The sequence below is a fragment of the Sinocyclocheilus rhinocerous genome, unplaced genomic scaffold (assembly GCF_001515625.1).
Source record: "Sinocyclocheilus rhinocerous isolate Xijiao unplaced genomic scaffold, SAMN03320098_v1.1 scaffold2645, whole genome shotgun sequence".
NCBI lineage: Eukaryota > Metazoa > Chordata > Actinopteri > Cypriniformes > Cyprinidae > Sinocyclocheilus > Sinocyclocheilus rhinocerous.
Window position 1 is genome coordinate 197,164 of NW_015654522.1, and position 20,211 is coordinate 217,374.

A 20,211-nucleotide genomic window follows, 5' to 3' on the forward strand; every position below is an offset into this window, starting at 1 on the left:
TTACAAATTGCACAAATTTTTGTAATTATGTAAAATGTAAAAACATAAATATAACATACATTTTACATTGTTATAAAATCTTTCTATATATACTGACCAATGAAGTAATGGAAATTCCCCAACTTGTGTTTGTTGTTTTTGTTACTTTTTTAAGGCTGTTAAATGTATATTTAGAGTGTGTGTGGGTGTGATAATGTACAACCTTTTTTGCCTTCTGATCTTAAGCACTGTCAACACTTATATAAACCAATGGAACACAGAGTTGGAGAGAATAACCATGGTGTGTATTATGTAGGATGGAGGCAGCATTTGTGATGAATTATATATGATGTAACATTTTAAATCTGACCTTTAAACAACAGAAAGCAATGAAAATATTTAAGGAGAGAAATTCAGCTGAGAAACGTCCCACAGGTGGCCTGCGGTTTTGTTGAGCTATTTATGTCATGTGCACAGGGATAATAAAGTGGTTTCCTCTGGAGGCACAAAACAGATTTTGGTGAATTCTCTACACAAGGTAAGATAACTAATTGATGATAAGATAAACGTATTTCCAGTTTAATTGCACACGCACCTGTGCAGTCACCTGTCCTCACATGTGCTCTTATCAGAGAGGGATGACAGGCGCAGATGAGCTTTGATGTGTTATCAGTTTTGGCTGCTGATGTCTTTTCACGCTTATGAAACTGAATCCTTTAGTTTTGATCAGATGTTTTACATGCTTTATTTAGTGCATTCCTACCACATACTGTAATTGGTATACTTTTTAACCTGTGTACTACTGTGTGTTAGACAATTTATGTCCTTTATATTTAAATGTGGCTTCAAAAATAGTGGAAAACACATTGTGGTGTTTTGCCATCTGCTTGTGTTGAGTTCTATTCATGTACAGATAAATATATAAATAAAACATTGCATATAGACTGATGTATGTCTTCTATAGCTTCAGCTTGTACTATATGGGGTCAAAAGTCGGTTTCTAGTATTATTTGTTTTAAAGCAGCGCATCTTCTCATGGGATAAAACAGCCTTGCCTCCTACAAGAAAGTTGCATAATTGCATAATCATTATCTGGTGAACATTGTTAAAGTGCTACAGTAAAAATAGACACAGGTCTGTTCAGTACAAGCCGTCACTCATGTGATGTTGTGTAATATGATCCCTGTTCTCAGGAGTGGTAGATTAAGTCTTCTAACCTTTGGTCAGAGCGAAGACGATGACAGACTTCCTTCACTGATCCAACGATAAATGTTGTTGGTGAATATCTGAGACAATAAATGACCCTTTAGTAGCCTGTAGGAGGAAAAGTGAATAACGACTCTTGTCTCTATCCAATTATAAATGTCCAGTTTAATTGGTTTAGCTACCGTGAGAAGATAAAATAAGGTTTACTCCGAGTTCAAAGCCAAGTCACAACAACCTCACATTTGGGAAACATAATCATTTCATGCACTTGTTCCTGTTTAAGCCGCATTTTCTCCTTTTTTAAAATTTTTTTTTTACAGATGGACAATCAAAGATGTTCAGAGTGTGAGAATTTCAATCCCAATCCCGTTTATGGTTTGAATGAAGCACAGCTAGATATCCTGGGACAGCGCAGGTGGAAGGCGTATCGGACAATTTGGGCAAAGCTGAAGGAGGAGCGCTGGTGAGTGTGGGAGCTTATTTAAGAAGCATAATTGTGATCGTAAAATAAACACTGTCCATGCTAAATATACATGCCGACCCCCATATTTCTCTGTTGTTGTGCTTCAGGTGTTCAGGTCCAAGACTGAAGAGCTGCTTCCTGTCTATTGCACCTCTCTTGTCATGGCTGCCACAGTACTCGCTCAGGAAAAACGCTATTGGAGATTTGATATCAGGAATCAGTGTGGGAATCATGCATCTGCCACAAGGTTTAAGACTTGCACACCCTCTTTTGTTTTATTTGAGCTACAAACTGTTATATGACAACTGTATTCTAAAATATAAAAATGTATGTTGATGCAGGTGTCAACATCGATCGAAATAGATTTTTAGGGTTCTCTGAGAGTGTAGACACTTGAAGTGTCTGTGATGTGAGGGGTCGGTTATGATTTTCATTATCCTGTTTCTCATCTTAGACACCTGCAGATCTGTATTATCAGCTGGCAGCTGATAATTTCCTTCACAATGCACTGTGATTCAAACCAGACAGATAAAGTGGATGTAATAACTAATTCTATTGTACAGAACTGCTCACACTCTTCTGCACACAAATTACTCATTTTCTGACTTTTTGCTTCCCATAGGGATGGCTAATGCTTTGTTGGCTGCAGTTCCTCCAGTGTTTGGTCTGTATTCTTCTTTCTACCCTGTTCTCATCTACTTCATGTTTGGAACATCCAGACATATCTCTGTGGGTAGGTACACAAACAAACTCTCTCAGCAGGTATATATACATTCTGTACACACATACACGATTCCACTTTGCAAGAAAAATATTAATATATGGGTTTTTGTAAATAATGAAAAAAAAATTCAGATGAACTGTTGTTTGAGTGAAAATAAAATAAAATATATAATAACAATAAATAAAAAGTAATTAAATATAAAATAATAAAAAAGATTAAATAAAATAACGAAATAACCGAGTCTACAATATATACAATAAAAATATATGAAATAACAAACTGTAAACATATTAAAATAAAATGTAAAACAAGTAAAAATGTAATAATAAATAATTAAAATATAAATAAAATGAAGTATAAAATATATTTAACAATATATATGTATGTGTATAGAAAACAAAATATATAATTTATTTAATGCTTCATTTTGTTTTATATAATAAAATATAAAACAAAATGAAGTCTAAAATACATAATATATACAATTATACAGTAAATCTAAAATAAAATAAAGTATAAAATATATAATCAAATGAAATACATATAAAATTAAATAAATCATTAAAATGAAATAAATTATAAAATAAACTGAAGTATATAATAAATTATAAATTTAAATATACAATTACATAAAATAAATCTAAGATAAAATAAAGTATAAAATATATAATAAATAATAAATATATAATAAAATGAAATATATATAAAATAATAAATGAAAGAAATCTTTAAAATAAAATGAAGTATAAAATATATAATAAAATAAAATATACAATAAAAAGATATAATACAAAAAACTTAAAAATCTGAGAAACAAAAGTATTAAACATTATTTAATATATGATAATGGCTTTGTCCTTATTTGATTTGACGTTCAGTTCAATCTGATTGGCTGATGATCTTTCTGACCCACAGGTACTTTTTCTGTCCTTTCCATCATGGTCGGTACGGTGGCTGGTGATGTTGTGTTGGCAGGCGGCGGAGCAGAGAGTGATGAGATTGAGGCTGAAAGTGCTAGAGTTGCCTTTGCAGCTCAGTTGACCATTCTGTGTGGACTGATACAGGTAAAACACACAGAAGCTGTATTAATCCTGTATTGGTGTGTGTGTGTGTTTGTGTATAAATCTCTCTCCCTATAGATTGTGCTGTATGTGCTGCGTTGTGGAGGGGTGTGTCGGTGGTTGTCTCAGCCGTTGGTCAGTGGTTACACTACGGCAACTGCTGTCCATGTGACTGTTCACCAGCTGCCTTTACTGATGGGCATCTCCATAGTCAGACACAGAGGCGTCTTTGCTGTGTTCTGGGTGAGAATGAGCACTGCGTGTTTTATCTCTGTGTTCATCTCAGATGTTAAATGTACATATCTGTGTCCACCAGATGTTTTCAAACATTGTGACTGGAATCAGCAGAGTGTTACTGGCGACACTGGTAGTGTCCCTTGTCTCCCTGGTGATACTTGTTGGTGGAAAGATGGTGAATTCACGGTGGAGCTCTCGATTTCCCATTCCATGGGAGTTGGTACTGGTGCGCAAAGGGTTTTTATTTTTTTATTTAGCTTTTATTTATGTGTTTAAATTTCGCAGTCTAGTGTGTAAATGCATTACATTTAATACAGGCAGGTCAAAAACTACCATTTGTGGTATTTATTGTTTTATTTGTGTATGTTTTTATTTAATTTCTTTAAGCAATTTTAATTTTAATTTTGTAGTTTAAAAATGTAATTTAGTTTAGTTTTGCCTGTTGCGTTAGCAGTATTTTAAAGATATTTCTGTGCAACAGTAATAAATTCTTCATGTTCGTAGATTATCTTTGCCACTGTGTCGTCAGTGCAGTTTGATCTGTCCGGTCAGTATGGAATACAGATTGTTGGACCCATACAATTCGGGTCAGCAGAGTGTTGGTTTTTCTATACTAAACCAATTAGCAGGAAGTATTTAGGTGCTAAAACTAATTCTTTCTTTGTTTACCTCTAAGTCTCTCACCTCCCTCCCTTCCATCGTTTTCTGTCTCTCAGGAGCTGTTATTGACAGCTCTTGCGTTGGCAGTGGTGGGCTATGGTTTCCAAGCTTCACTGGGCATGATGTTTGCTCATAAACATGGGTACCCCTTTCACAGCAACCAGGTAACAAGCAATTTCTGTAACTTTTAACAATATGTTCTCAATAAATACCCATTTTGCAGCATTCCCTTCATCTGATCTGGTGCTGTCAAACGATTAATTGCGATTAATCGCATCTAAAATAAAAGTTTTTGTTTACATTATATATGTGTGTGTACTGTGTGTATTTATTATGTATATATAAATACACACATGCAGTATATATTTTGAAAATATTAACATGTGTATACATTTATATATTTATATTCTTATATTTTATATTATATATAAATATATTTAATATATAAACAACATATTTTTCTTAAATGCATATTTGCATGTGTTTGTATTTATATATACATACTAAATACAGTACACACACATATATTATGTAAACAAAAACTTCTATTTTGGATGCGATTATCCATTTGACAGCACTAATCTGAACATAAATGGGCTCTCTTCCCTGTAGGAGCTGTTGGCTATGGGTTTGTGTAACTCCATAGGCGGGATGTTCCAGTGCTTTCCAGTAAGCGGATCCATGTCTCGCAGCGCAGTACAGGAGAGTACAGGCGGACAAACTCAGGTGTGAACACCTGCTAATTTTTGTTAGTAAAACAACCTCATGTTACAGGTACATGCACAACATGTGGTACATGCATAACAGTTCAATCCCTGTTTACATGTGGGAGGATTACAGTGAATGTTTTCTCAGAAAATAGTTACACTGTTATTCAGGCAGTGGCCACAAGAAGAAAAGACATTTAACTAAAATATTTTCATGTACAATACATTTACATGTATATACTGAAATTCAAAGCAGCCTATGATATATATATATATATATATATATATATATAAAACTATTTGTATTAATTATTTCAAATAAAACAGCTAAGTTATGGTTGAAACTGAATTGTGCTGTAAGAACATGCCACACGTGACTATTATTAAGGCACAGGTCATTAATATCTTTGTCGTTCTTATCAAAAAAGTGATAAAGCAAGCTGATAAAATGTAAACCACATGCACAAAAGAAAGTTATTTTTCAAAATAATGTATGTTTCGGTGTGGAAGCACTGCAGTTTTTACTCTATGAACATGACCTCTCTCTTTCTCCCAGGTTTCTTCTCTGGTGTCTGCACTGATAATTCTTTTGATCTTGTTAAAGTTTGGCCCCCTTTTTCAGCAGTTACCAAAGGTCCCTATACCATCTTCAATAACAAAGTATATTTTATATGGATATAGCATAATAAGGTGGTTTTATAAAGTGCATTTGTGTGTTTCAGACAGTTTTGGCTGTCATTATTTTAGTGAATCTGCAAGGGGTTTTTGCACAAGTCAAAGATGTGCCTAAACTTTGGAATACTGACCGCTTGGACCTGGTAAGGGGCAATTTCATCCTTACACAACTGACCCAAAATCCAATTCCATGTAGGCCTCTCATCCAGGGTGTTTCCTGTGTGTGTTTCCCACTGAGACTGCAGGTAGTGTGGGTAGTGACGCTGTTCAGTGCTTTGGTGTTTAATCTGGACCTGGGGCTTGGCATTGCAATTGTTTTCTCTCTGTTTACCATCGTCTTCAGGACACAGCAGTGAGTCATCTGCATTGTCTAATATTTATCTACAGCGTCTCTCTCTCTATTTCTCTTTCGATTTTTCAACTTTCTCATACTAACTCTTATTCTTCCTCTTTCTACATTTCTCAGGCCCAGATCTGCTGTTCTTGGGCATATTGCTGGCACAGACTGTTACAGGGATCTGGAGAAATACTCAAAGGTAAGATTTACACACAATGCAGCTAGAAACCAGCCTAAGCTATGTTCTGAAATGTGGTTAATCATCTTAAGCAGTAGCTTAACCAAAGTCTCTTATGTTCACCAAGGCTGCATTTATTTGATCAAAAATACAGCTATAGTGAAATATGATAATTTAAAATAACTGTTTTCTATTTTAGTATATTTTGAAATGTAATTTATTCATGTGATGGCAAAGCTTAATTAATATATTAACATATATGTAATTATTATATATTTTATAGATAATTGTATTATTTATTAATATTACATCGATAGTAGATGTGTTCCTAGTACATATATAATATAAATATAAATCCCTGAATTTGCTGGTTCAGGCACACCAGATCCCTGGAGTGACTGTGTTTTCCTGTTGTAATCCACTTTACTATGCCAATGCAGACCAGACCTTCACATCACTCAAACAGGTACAACCTATATTACAGCTTCCTGCTTTCCATTCATTGAGTAAAATTTAATTATTATTTTTGTATATGCAGACAATTAGTAATGACATTAATGAGAATCCTGAAGTACAACCTCCAGACCAGCAGGGGGCTCAGTGTGCACAGCACTGCGTTATTCTGGAGCTCAGTGGAGTCACCTTCATGGACTCAGTGGCCATAGGCTCATTCAAATCAGTTAGTGGCACAGAGCACACGTAACACATGTACCCACACGTAGAGGTGTTGATATTTTACCAGGGATGAACAGAAATAGATGACCTGTTACTGGCTCTCATTAACTCCTAACCAATAAATCTCAGTTTAAATTCTGCTTGTCACCGTGATCATGTTTAAATGCAAACTTGCGTGTCTTGCCAATCTCTCTGTGTCACAGGTGCTTCAGGATTTTGAGAACACGCAGACCTTGTTTTTCTGTGCTTCATGTCCAGGTTACGCATCTCACACGTACAGCCACAGTCTCAAATATAGTGTCATGATCTGGGGCATTTTATATTAATATGTAACGTGACATTTAAAGAGATAGTTCATCCTCAAGAACTGGTATTAATTTACTTACTGTATTTTTTTGTGTTTGTCTCTAGATGGTTTACTATCTCAGATGAAGAATCATGGTTTTGTTCCAGATTTTCTGTCTCTTTCTTCATTTTTTCCTTCAGTTCATCATGCAATCCTGCACTACCAGGGGCTACAGGTGTGTGTGTGTGTGTGTGTGTGCTATTTTTGCTTTGTGTTTGTGTGGTGAGTTCACTGCAATTCAATAGCCTTTTCTGTTCTGATTCAATTATGCATCTATTTACAGAACACAGGCACAGATGTTACAGAGCTGTGACCTTTAATGACCTCCCTGCCTGACCGATGAACCTGCAAACCTCAAAAAATCCCTCACTACTGAGCTTTAGAAGTGACACTTCTAGAAAGATTGGAAAAGGAATACAAGAACTTCCAATTTTGATTTAATGATTTGGAGCAACTGTGTGCATTTATCTGGATTTAAAGGGGTCATATGATGCTTTTTTAAAGATCATTATTTTGTGTATTTGGTGTAACAGAATTGCGGCAACCATAGACTGTGGCGGCAACAGATGCTTGTCTATCGGCTATTGCAGTGCTTCTCCGGACTCTGGTCCGGATCCGGACCCGGAGGGAATTCAGTCCGGGCCCGCCTCCATTTCGTATTTCAACAACACTAATTATTTCCTACTTTGATAAACGCATGTTAAAACGTGTAAATCATATGTTTAGTTTTTTCATGTCTTTTTGGAGATGGTCCGAAATGAAAGCGAAGGCTAAATATTGAAACTTTTCCTTCATGACATTTGTTGTCATGACATCCAGTGAGCGTATGACTTTTGACATAATCGGACGACATTTCACCGCTAATATGAGTAATTTTTTATTTATTTATTTTTGTTTGTTATCACTTAGATTATGGCCATTTGACTTATAGCAGTGTCCAGTGTTTCCCATACATTGAGTTATTTGTGGCGGCCCGTCACAAAATCAAAACTGACCGCCACAAATAGATTTAACAAAAGGATTCTACTTTGTTGAATAAACTGAGCACTGCACGTTTCAAAATTAAAACGCAGCGCGGGTGTTTTTATATGAATGTATAACTGAAAAGAACCGACCGTCTTCAGAAAAGCTTTGATGTCATTTTCATTTCGTCTTTCCTAGCGTTTTGTATTTGATTACAGCCGTTACCGGGGAAACCGCTATATCTCCGCTCCAACAGCGCCTCCTGTTGGCAGAGAATCAATTTGCATTTGCAAGTCTGTGGGAAACACTGGTGTCTGTCAGCAAACATAAACAAAAAGCATGCTTCAGAACTGTTTTGAGAAGGTGCTTAAGTTTTGAGCCATGTATTATTACTATGAATTAGGCTACTACTACTACTATTACCATCTTACCAACTCGCTTTTATGAGATAAAGGGGGAAAAAAAATAAATCGGCCAAACATATCGGCCAAAAAAATCAGCATCATATAACGGCCATCGGCTGCCCTGATTATCGGCAATCGCCTGAGAAAAACCCTTATCGGTCGACCTCTATTGCTGACACTTAAATTAATTGTTTTGCCATTTTATTGGCGCTTTATTTTTTCCAAAAAATTTATGTTTATTTGTTATGCATGTTATGTATGTTTATTAAAAACAAGTTTTGTAATAACCAATTGTTCCGGTCCGGACCTTTGACACTGATGAAAATTCAGATTTGGACCTTTGAATGTAGACTTTGAGAACCCCTGGCTATTGAATGTAAAAATAAAAACTGACACCGTGGTCAGAATTTTCTATTGGCAATGACTTGTGTCAGCTTTTACCTCTGTATTTTGCTTTTTTATTTACTTGCTTTTTTATTTGTTCTGCATTTAAATCAAAATTTTCATCGTTATTCTACTTTTAGATTAGATGGATGTTTGAAATAGTTTTTAAAAAATGCTCAAATATAAAGTGTCTTCAAAACATTGTAATGCAGGTCTGTGCATATGAAATCTCCTAGATTCTTAATATATTTCATGTTACAGACCAATTTGGTTTGGTGATATTGTAAAATAAAATATGTAGTAAAATAAATAAGACTCTAAAATAAAATATGTACAAATAACAACATAGAAACATGTATGGAAAATACTTATTAACACTCTGGTCAACACAAACAACAGAATTTAACAGAATCACAATTATATCTGCACCAACTCAGTATTGCTGAAATGTTCTTGTACCACCAGTGAATTGAACCATAAATGTTATTAGAAGAGACTTTGTTCTCTGGGCAGGTGTTGGGGAGAGGCCAAATTAATATTTAATAAGCTCTTTTCTCTCACACGTTTACTGAAGACATACTATAAGCCTCTATTTTATAAAGCTGATCATAATGACAGACTGACCCTAAGTCTAAACAGAAGCATTTTTGGTATTTTTCGGTTAAAGAAAATGGTACTCCAATTGAGGACATCCCAAATTTCACCAAAGGAATGTTTTGTCAGTATTACCTAATACTATGTTAAAAATACAAACAGCCATAATTACATGACATAATTGCAACTTCATATACAAGTCTCTGTATTCTCAGATGAAGATGTATCTCTTTCACTGGATCAAAACAGACACCTTATAGCAGAGATGTGATTTCAAATATCTACTGTTCACAATTCACTCATACAAAAGCACATGGTTTTGCAGAATGAACATGTTTTCTATCTAATCAGGCTGAGATAAGGTGGTGTAGGTCTCTAGTGTGAAAGTTTCCAACAGTAACTCTGTAGAACCCCCCCCCCTTTTTGGGACTTTGCTCCTCATATGGATACATTAGAATTGTGAGTGTGTGAATGGATCAGACGGGTTTCAGAAAGGTCAGGATACACATTAACACAAACTGTGATAGAAGAGCAGGGTCAGGGACGTTAATCAATCCATTGCTGTCCAGAGCTTCACTGCACGAGCAGCAGACCTATGGAGCTCTCACTTCAAATCACTGGAGAACACCCTTCAGAAATGTTCTGGGTCTGTTTGCATGGACATTAAAGATTGAATTTTCGCTGTGAGGACATACATTTTGGGATCTATGCACTGGATGTGATCTGAACAGTGAATGTGAGAAGAAAAATTTTCAGGATCACATTTAAGATAGAGAGGATTCAAAATGGAAGAAGGGATGAAAGACAAAGATCTCAGGAAAAGGGTACCATATCACATTCAGAGAGATGTACTGGATGAGCTTGGTGTTGACCAAGTCGCTGAGAAATCGGATTTCAAAATTTCAGCAAATGAAAAACTCAGAGATGCTGTCAGGTGTGTGGCCTTTATTTAATTTGAATATTTCACTGTGTGAGAACTTTTTATTTTTTTATTTTTTTTACAATTTGTATGTGCATCGTAGTTTAAGAGAAGAGTTAATAAAAGAAATCAGTATTTTGTTTGCCCTCATTTTGCTTTAATTGAAGCAGTACTGTTGCTATAGCTAAAAAAAATGAAGGAATTACTAAAACAAATTTCATTTGTTTTTTGCTTGTAAATTTTACTAATTATTACAAAGAAATGGCAAATAACACTAAATTAAATGTGAAATTATAGTAGAAAAACAAACAGAATTTTCTTGTAAAACATACTCCAATTATCTTGAACTTAAAAACATGAACTCCACAATTTTAAGTCAAATCTAATGATCATGTTGTCCAGCATGAATCTAGAAAGATCCAAATAACATCTTGTGCTTTAATGGATTCAACAACATCTCAGAGAAGTCTCAGGCTTAAAAAAATTTTTTAGCATTAATTATTAAGGCAGTTATCTTGTTCTTCACTGTGTTTCATAATTTTCTCTTTTTCTTTGTTCATCAGGTGTACAGGCCCAAGGTTTAAGAGCTGTTTCCTATCATTTGTTCCTCTCCTGGCTTGGCTGCCACGATACCCATTTCGAGAAAACGCTATTGGAGATCTAATATCAGGAATCAGTGTGGGAATCATGCACCTGCCGCAAGGTCAAACACAAGCACATGCACACCTGTATTACCAAAGCACATTTTTTGCTTAAGACTAAACATAAACACAAACAAACACACACATGTAACATGCAGTGTGTTTTGTGTGTCTAGGTATGGCATATGCTTTGCTAGCTGCGGTCCCTCCTGTGTTTGGTCTGTATTCCTCCTTCTACCCCATTCTCATCTACTTCATATTTGGAACATCTAAACACATATCTGTGGGTAAGTACACACACCTCCCTTTGATTTCTGTTTTTCCTAAAGGCGTAGTTCACTGCATAATGAAAATTCTGTCATCATTTACTCACCTTCATTTCATTCTGAACCTATATGCTGTTTCAATGGAACACAAAAAAATCTATTCACATCAAACTTTTCTATACAACAGCCGTTCATGCTCAAAAAGTGCTCATGTTCAAAAGCACCATCAAAATAGTCTCATGACTCTTGAGCTATATAAGAAAGAAATGCATACAGATTTGGAATGACATGTGGATGAGTAAATGATGACAGATCAGTGGACTTTCCATATGAATCAAATATGGCACTTATGATACAAGTTTAATGACATTTCAATGCTTCAACCCAGTGCTTTAGGAGCCATATTTGATTTGAGAGCTGTTGAGTGAACATTATGGGCAAATAATGACATACATTTCAGTCTTTTTGCAAATGAAGCTGTTTTATGACTTGAAATATAGATCAGTATAGTTGTGTAATGTATACTGTTATGATGCTTGTATAAAGCTGTGTTGAGTGATTGACAACCTTGTTTGGAGAGTTTGATGAGTGAGAAAATAATGATAGATTTTTCATTTTTGAGTAAACTATCAAATTAAATCCACCTAGACATTTGGCCCCTACAAACATACTGTAGCAAAAATAGTCCTATTTTCTAATCTCTCTGTCTACAGGTACATATGCAGTTATGAGCGTTATGATTGGCAGCGTGACAGAGCGCTTGGCTCCAGACTCAGACTTCGTGATACCAGGCAATGATACCAACAGCACCACCTTAGACGTTTTCAGCCGTGATGCAGAGAGGGTCAAGATCGCAGCCACTGTGACTTTCTTATCTGGCATTTTCCAGGTAGTCTCATTTGTAAGTGTAGGCTATGTAGTTTTGAAGTTGTGTATGTGACTAAGTGTTTGTGTGGTGTCTGTGTGTGTAGTTGCTCCTCGGCTTGGTTCGGTTTGGTTTTGTGGTAACGTATCTCTCAGAGCCATTGGTGAGAGCTTATACAACAGCGGCCGCCATTCACGTTATCGTCTCCCAGCTCAAATATTCCTTTGGCATCAATCCACAGCGGTATAGTGGACCTTTGTCTCTTATATATGTGAGTATGAACACACACACAGTCCCAAACACTTAATTAAGGACTCTCCATAACTGGTATGCAAAAGACAAATAAACACATCTATGTGTAATTTGTGTTTAGTGGCCCCTAGCGGTTGGGGTTATGATTTGCACTCAGCAAGCTACATATGTTTTAATGCTGTTTTCTCTATTTATTTATTTATTTTTCTTTCTCTCTCCAGACAGTCATAGAGGTTTGTGCATTGCTTGGACAGACTAATATTGGTACTCTGGTAGTTAGCATTGTAACCATCATAGGTCTGGTTGCTGCAAAGGAACTTAGTGCCTTGGCGGCGCGCAAAATCCCTATTCCGATTCCTGTTGAGCTGATCACTGTGAGTTACGTCATACAGTGAAACACACACATGCACATACACGTTTACTTAGCTAACTGTGGACACAGACTTATTTAAATTCATATATTTTTTTTTTTATTTATCAAAAATGTCATCAGTTTTGCTTGCTCTTTCTGAGGTAATATAACATAACATAAATATAACATCTTGTTTGTGTGTATAGATTATTATTGCTACTGTGGTGTCGTGGCAGATGGATTTGAAGACTGAATATGGTGTTGAAGTGGTTGGAGAAATCCCATCAGGGTGAGTCCAACACACTACTATGCAACGCAAATACAACTGTTCAACATAGTATTGTATAAAATGGTTACAGCTATAAAATACAACCGCAGCATCTTAGTACATCTTCAAGCTCAAATACTCATCTCTTCTTCACATTTTAGTCTGCAGGCTCCTGTGGCGCCCGCTGTCTCACTGTTGGGTTCAATGGTCGGTGATGCTTTTGCACTGGCTGTTGTTGGTTATGGTATTGCTATCTCACTGGGTAGAATTTTCGCCCTCAAATATGCCTACAAGGTCGACAGTAACCAGGTAATAGACTTTAAATGCCTGTAAAAGATTATTTTTATTAAATGTGTATGTGTATTTTTATACACACAAATTTATATTCACACATTAAATTGATCAACAGTGACAGTTCTAGCCCCGTTCACACAGTAATACCAGTAAACATGCAACAGCGTTTCATCTTCTTACTGGTAAAGCACCATTCACACATCAGTTTCAAAATACCGGTAAGTTCTGTGACATCATTAACCAGAAATGACCTCTAAATGGCTGCGCCTCCCTGTGTTGTGTTTGTAAACATGGAGAGGTATACGTGGTCAATGTTTTTGTTGATGTTTTTTTATTTTTGTGTCAAACGTTCACATTTATGCAGCTGCTTTAGGCCCAGAGACATTGTATTAGACATATTTAGACTATTCTTTGACTTCCATAAACAGCGCAGAGTAAATGTGTCATCTGCATTAGAATGTTCTGATTGACCCAGAGTAGACATCTTATGTCAGCGTGTCCTGAACTTATATGTGCTTGTACCGTTAATCTTGTTCTGCATTCATACAGAGATACTCGTAATTCACTGGTAATGTTACAACTTCTTATTTTTGAAAAGGTCCTGTTCACACATGGTCTCTTAACGGTAATTTAGCGGTAATTTGCCTGTAAAGACTATATATGTGAAAGGGGCTATTGTTACACTGTTACAAAAAGAATTTCAAATGAATGGCATTCTTTATATTCATGAAAGAATCCTGAAAAAAAACATAGTTTCCACAAAAATATTAAGCAGCACAAATGTACCATGTTAGAATGATTTCTAAAGGATCATGCGACATAGAAGACTGGAGTAATGGCTAATATAATATATTTTTCACTTTTAATGTCAAATTTAGTGTCAACATAAAACAAACTGAATAGTAAATCTGCACTTAAAATATGGTAAAAGGTTTACAATATTTTCTTGGAATTTTAGTTTATACAATTAAGCCTGTAATTTTTCCATCGAGGCACATTTGAAAAACTGGCAGTTTGTGTTTTTTTGCTGAAAGTCATTGATCTATATCAAAAAAGTTTGAATGCCAAAAGTTTAGAAAAACAGTTTTGTTTGAACATCTTGTGTTTTTCTCCTATTGTCTGTTCTCTGGATCAGGAGCTCATAGCGCTGGGTCTGTCGAACTCCATTGGAGGCTTATTCAATTGTTTTGCTATCAGCTGCTCTATGTCTCGCACCATGGTGCAGGTCAGCACAGGGGGAAAGTCACAGGTGAGAACTTCAGCAAACTGCAATCTGACATACATAACTTCATATATCTTTGACTAGCTAGTTCTGGAGAGATGGATGGTGAGTTCTTTAGATGGCAGTTTTTTTGGGTGAAAGTTCAAACTGAAACCTGTCTCTGTCATTCTCTCAGGTAGCTGGAGCGATTTCTGCTGTTGTAATTCTGGTGATCTTGTTAAAGATTGGCGAACTATTTGAGGAGCTGCCAAAGGTTAGTACCTTGAATCAGCCCTTGTGTGGGCTTGGGTTTTATATTCAAACATATCTGTGCTAGTTCACCCAAAAATGAAAATGTTGTCATCATTTTCTCACCCTCATGTCGTTCCAAATCTGTTTCTTTCTTATGTTGAACGCAAAAGAAGAATTTTGATAAACAAACCAGTTGTTGGTCCCCATTGACTTCCATAGTAGGGAAAAAAATACTATGGAAGTCAATGGGGACCATCAACTGTTTGATTACCAGCATTCTTCAAAATATCTTCTTTTACGTTCAACATAAGAAAGAAAAATAAGATAGGTTTGAAACGATATGAGGGTGAGTAAATGATGACAAAATTTTTATTTTTGGTGAACTATCCCTTTAATTCATGAATATGATAATGTGTCCATTTATAAGGATATATATATAGACATATTGTACATGTGTGTGCTGGTTTCTTTAGGCTGTGCTGGCTGCTATAATCTATGTAAACCTGCAAGGCATGATGAAGCAGTTTGGAGACATCTGCTCTCTCTGGAGGACCAACAAAGTGGATATGGTGAGAGAGAACGAGAATGCGGGGGTTTCATGAGAAAGCAAAGCTTATGCAACACATTAAAAATAGACCTATACATAAACAAAATATGACTGAGAATGAGGGGAGTGAATAGAGTGACACAGAAAAAAAGGTAAAAAAGAAAGATCTGAATACACAGTTTAGCTGTTATTCACACTGTTGTTTGTGTGTTTAGGTGGTGTGGGTGATGACTTTAATCTTGACAGTGTTGTTTAATCCTGATCTGGGACTTGCTGCATCTATTGCCTTCTCCATCCTCACTGTCGTCTTCAGAACTCAGCTGTGAGTGACAGAAACCACATACACAAGGCTAAATAATCCACAAATGCACATTAAACTGTGGCACATGCACCATTTTTCCATAGTCTTGAGCCCTAAATGATAACCACATACATATGCACCGTTTACATACTTAAATGAGAATATAAAACTGGTTCTGCATGTGGTCTCCTGTTTTACTTTACACTGCTGATGAACGTCAGATCTGAGCTTGGCCATATGTACCATTGGCTTAGCGGCTGAAATTCTGTTCTTGACAGCATCATAAACAGTTTGCATATAAGAATTCACCATCTGTCCCTCTGTGTGTTGACTCCTTTCTTCTTCTCTACCTGTTTTTTCTCTTTACAACAGACCAAAATACTCTATTCTTGGCCAGGTTCCTGGCACTGACATCTACAAACCAGTAGAGGACTACAATCAGGTGACCATGACCACCATTATAGCAATTTATGCAACTATGTTCACTGTACACTCTTAAAAATAAAGGTGCTTCACGATGCCATAGAAGAACCTTTTTGTCTAAATGGTTCCATAAAGAACCTTTAACATCTGAAGAACCTTTCTGTTTGACAAAAGGTTCTTTGTGGCGAAAGAAGGTTCTTCAGATTACAAAAAGGTAAGAAAGAGATGGTTCTTTAAAGAACCTTTGACTGAATGGTTCTTTGTGGAACCAAAAATGGTTCTTCTATGGCATCGCTTGAAGAACCTTTTGAAGCACCTTTATTTTTAAGAGTGCATTCAACTGATTCTCTAGTTTTGTTGGTGTAGTTATATTTCGCACATCAGAGGTGTTACACAATTGACCAAATCAAATGAGTAAGTTGGACTGAAAGGCATAATGCATATTTAAATTTCTGTTGAAACAGCCTGTCTATCATGGTTAAAAACCTGAATTACAGTATTTTTCCAGAAACGCCTTCATGCAAACTTTTCTTAGATAATCTGGTGAATCAGTGTCATGTAACTTTGCAAAGGCACAATGTGTGTTTTAATTGTTTTGGTGTTATTGTGTTGGTTACTATTTGCTTTACAGTTCCAGGGTGCATTGAATGAGTGGTGTTGTAGTTTCATTTACTGAGTGTGTAATTGTGCTGTAAGCGAGATCAGTTATAAATTATATTTATGAAGTATATGTGTACAGGTGATCAGGCAAAAAGTAGTAGTTTGTTATAGTGCTATTGAAACTAGTGTACTGAAACTAGGCCTTTTTTAGATTTCGTTGCAAAATGTAATTGGCCACAACACAGTCTTTGGACCTTTAACAAAATGTTTTTAGTAATGACTATGTTCAAGATGTATAAAAATGACTTAGATGATGAACATTCAGTTAATAAACAACTATTCACAACTTTCTTCTGATAAATTTGAAGTCTGGTAATTATTTTCAGGATTTGTCTTCTAGAGCCTCAGTCAGAACACATATTTAATTTGGTTCATTTGTTTGTGCAATTGTGAATAATTTTGATAATTTGAGCATTGAGAAAACTGTAATTGCAAATATTGCTTTACAAAATTTGTGCAATTATTTTGAAAAAGTATTTAGAAATTCTTGATTTCATCATAAAAGTTATTTATTTATTATTTTCTGTTATTTTGAGTATAATGTCTCTGTATTTTTTACACACTTACAGGTGAAGGAGATTCCTGGTATAATGATTTTCCGATCATCTGCAACATTGTACTTTGCCAACGCTGAAATGTATATTGATGCACTCTATGAGAAGGTAGACACACACAAACACCATACACACATATACTCTCAACCATATCCATTCACACACAATTACATAAAGAGTAATTACAAGACACTACTCACAACAGGCAATTATCCCAAACATAGCTCTAACTTAAACATTCACTGTGTGATTAGCCCATACAGCACGTGCACAGGTCAGGACATTCATGCAGTAAAAATAAATGTTTGTGTGCAGACTGGGGTAGACGTGGCTAAACTTCTCTCACACAAGAAAAAACTGGAAGCAAAGAGACTCAGGAAAGAAAAGAAAGCTGCAAAGAAAGCAAAAAAAGAGGCCAAGAAAAGAGCTAAAGAAGCTGTTAAAGCTGCTAAGGTTTGCTTTTGAAGACACTGTGTGTATGCATGGAAATAAGTGAGAAAATAAGTGTTTGTGTTTTCCGACTGAGTCAGCGGTCTCTGCTTTTAACCAGGGTGAGGAACCACAATTTTCAGACACAGATGAAAGTGGGGAAGAAGCAGAGGCAAATGGGGATGTGCATAAGTTGTCAGTCAAAGAACCAAAGGATGTGGCTGCTGTGGAGGCGGGGCCTGACCCTGACACTGACACCCCGCTGCCACGGGCAATCATTCTTGACCTGAGCCCTGTCAACTTCCTGGATACAGTAGGCGTGAAGACTCTACGCAATGTGAGACGCAATCCGTACTGTACATTAGCGACTTATTAAATATGTACCATGTTTTAACCTTGTTAAAACCCTTTGTTTAATGGCAGATCTATAAAGATTATGGAGAGGCTGGTGTACAGGTGTACTTATGTGGCTGCCAGAGTAAGTGACCAATAAAAACCAGTAGTTTCAAAAGGGTGTTTTTGCAGTGATTCTAGTATAGAAGAACCATTCTGGGTTCCCTAAAGAAGCTCTCTATGAACAGTTCTTAAAAGAACCTTTATTTCTTCATGTGAAAAACATTTTAATGATCTAAAGAAACTTTTTGTTTGTAATGTAATGGAAAGGTTGCATGAATGTTAAAGGTTCTTCATGGAATCATCAATGCCAAAAAATAACCTTTATTTTTAAGAGTGTATTCTTCCATGTCACATGTTCCTTTTGTTGTCTAGAATGATGACATCTGGAATCCCATTTGAGCGTGCAGTCAAGACGGACCTGTTTGACATCATTATTTGTAATCTCTCAATCTTTCAGGAGGTGTTGTAGAGAGTATGGAGAAGGGCGATTTCTTCAACGAGAAAGTAACTAAATCGATTCTCTTCTCATCGGTACATGATGCCGTTCTTTACTGTCAACAAGGAAACAGTAAGGAGGTACAGTACATTCTTATGTCATATACACATACACGCATATCAGAGGTTTCCTAATCTTAATTAGACATGTGTTGAGTGTTGGTGGCCCAGACAGTATTTCGAAACAAACATACATGAATAAACCTCATTTCTTGCCTTTCTACTTTTACAGGTTATGCAGGGAACACATTTGTAAATCCAAACACCAAACGTGGTACAGAACACAGAGCTGGATTGTTATTTATTATGTATTTCATCATGGGAAGAATAAGTTAAGGAGGTGTTTTGATGAATAATTTAGTTTTTGTTTGTTTGTTTAAATAATAAACAGAGACTCTTTTGAATGTGAAATATCTGAAAATGGATCTGCCATAGAATGTTATTGTGTAAGACAAGTAAACTGTAAATCTTTTTTTTCTTTTTGTCACTTAGCTGTGAAACATCTAAGAAACAGGTTATTCCAGGTTGTGACACTGTAGAGTTCCGGGTACATAATGAATATTACACATGAATATAAACTCAGTTTTCACAATATAATCAGATTCTTGGAAAGTTCCCATTTTAGCTATATACAATACTGTTCAAAAGTTTGGGGTCAGTATTTCTTTTTTTTAATTGATCAAAAGTGTCAGTAAAGACATTTAAAATGTTACAAAAGATTTCTGTCAAATAAAAGCTGTTGTTTTGAAATTTCTATTCTTCAAAGACTCTTAAAAAAATATGTATCATGGTTTCTACAAAATATTAAGCTGCACAACTTTTTTCAACATTAATAATATGTTTTTTAGCATCAAATCAACATATTAGAATGATTTCTGAAGGATTATATGACAATGAAGACTGGAGTAATGGTTGATGAGAATTCAGCTTTGCATAACATGGATAAATTAATTGGAATTAATTTTGGCGGGGGGGGGGGGGGGAAACAGTTATTAACAATTTTACTGTATTTGTCATCAAAAAATGCAATTGGCAAACATAAGAGACTTCTTTCAAAAACATGAAAAAAATCTTTGCGACCCCAAACTTTTGAATAGTAGTGTAATTACCATTAAAAATATAAAAATCAGTTCATGTATTTTACTATGTATAGGCTATGTATGCTGTTTGTTTACTTTATATGCTTGTGTGTTTAGAATCATTCTAACTTAAATAAACATTTTTTTCTTCATTTTCTTATTCTTGTGGTGGAACTGTTAGTAAATTATCTGCCATGCTAGATTAACGGTTATCTGTGAAAGTATTCAACCCCGAAAAAACAGGTTTGGAGTTCTCATATTGTTCTTTGTATATGTTCAGTCTGAAGTGCTAAGCATCTTAGTGATGTTTAAAGGGGTCATATGATGTTGCTAAAAAGAACATTATTTTGTGTATTTGGTGTTATGAAATGTGTTTATGCGGTTTAAGGTTCAAAAAACACATTATTTTCCACATACTGTACAT

The 20,211-nt window shown here is 35.5% G+C and overlaps 2 protein-coding genes across 3 annotated transcripts; both read left to right on the forward strand.

The window, feature by feature from the left end:
* Nucleotides 1–1,245: 1,245 nt before the first annotated feature.
* On the forward strand, nucleotides 1,246–7,905 carry slc26a6.1 (solute carrier family 26 member 6, tandem duplicate 1). 2 transcript variants are annotated; one of them, XM_016524289.1, is made up of 19 exons: nucleotides 1,246–1,386; nucleotides 1,506–1,648; nucleotides 1,756–1,895; nucleotides 2,271–2,381; nucleotides 3,288–3,676; nucleotides 3,750–3,896; nucleotides 4,175–4,257; nucleotides 4,347–4,494; nucleotides 4,943–5,056; nucleotides 5,594–5,671; nucleotides 5,760–5,855; nucleotides 5,958–6,064; nucleotides 6,179–6,248; nucleotides 6,604–6,693; nucleotides 6,766–6,906; nucleotides 7,106–7,160; nucleotides 7,314–7,423; nucleotides 7,532–7,730; nucleotides 7,782–7,905. In XM_016524289.1, the coding sequence occupies exons 5-18, from the start codon at nucleotides 3,629–3,631 to the stop codon at nucleotides 7,559–7,561; spliced, it is 1,317 nt and encodes a 438-aa protein (XP_016379775.1). In that variant the 5' UTR covers nucleotides 1,246–1,386; nucleotides 1,506–1,648; nucleotides 1,756–1,895; nucleotides 2,271–2,381; nucleotides 3,288–3,628; the 3' UTR covers nucleotides 7,562–7,730; nucleotides 7,782–7,905. The 2 variants fall into 2 exon arrangements, with proteins under 2 accessions (XP_016379775.1, XP_016379776.1); XM_016524290.1 differs by lacking the exons at nucleotides 1,246–1,386; nucleotides 1,506–1,648; nucleotides 1,756–1,895 and adding an exon at nucleotides 2,153–2,187.
* A 2,473-nt stretch (nucleotides 7,906–10,378) lies between these two features.
* slc26a6.2 (solute carrier family 26 member 6, tandem duplicate 2) lies at nucleotides 10,379–19,114 on the forward strand. Its single transcript, XM_016524284.1, has 19 exons — nucleotides 10,379–10,527; nucleotides 11,076–11,215; nucleotides 11,330–11,440; nucleotides 12,133–12,308; nucleotides 12,391–12,555; nucleotides 12,758–12,910; nucleotides 13,095–13,177; nucleotides 13,318–13,465; nucleotides 14,586–14,699; nucleotides 14,848–14,925; nucleotides 15,377–15,472; nucleotides 15,666–15,772; nucleotides 16,124–16,193; nucleotides 17,404–17,496; nucleotides 17,704–17,841; nucleotides 17,939–18,154; nucleotides 18,241–18,295; nucleotides 18,671–18,789; nucleotides 18,941–19,114. Exons 1-19 carry the CDS (start codon nucleotides 10,379–10,381, stop codon nucleotides 18,962–18,964), a joined length of 2,235 nt encoding a protein of 744 aa, XP_016379770.1. The 3' UTR covers nucleotides 18,965–19,114.
* Nucleotides 19,115–20,211: the final 1,097 nt, after the last annotated feature.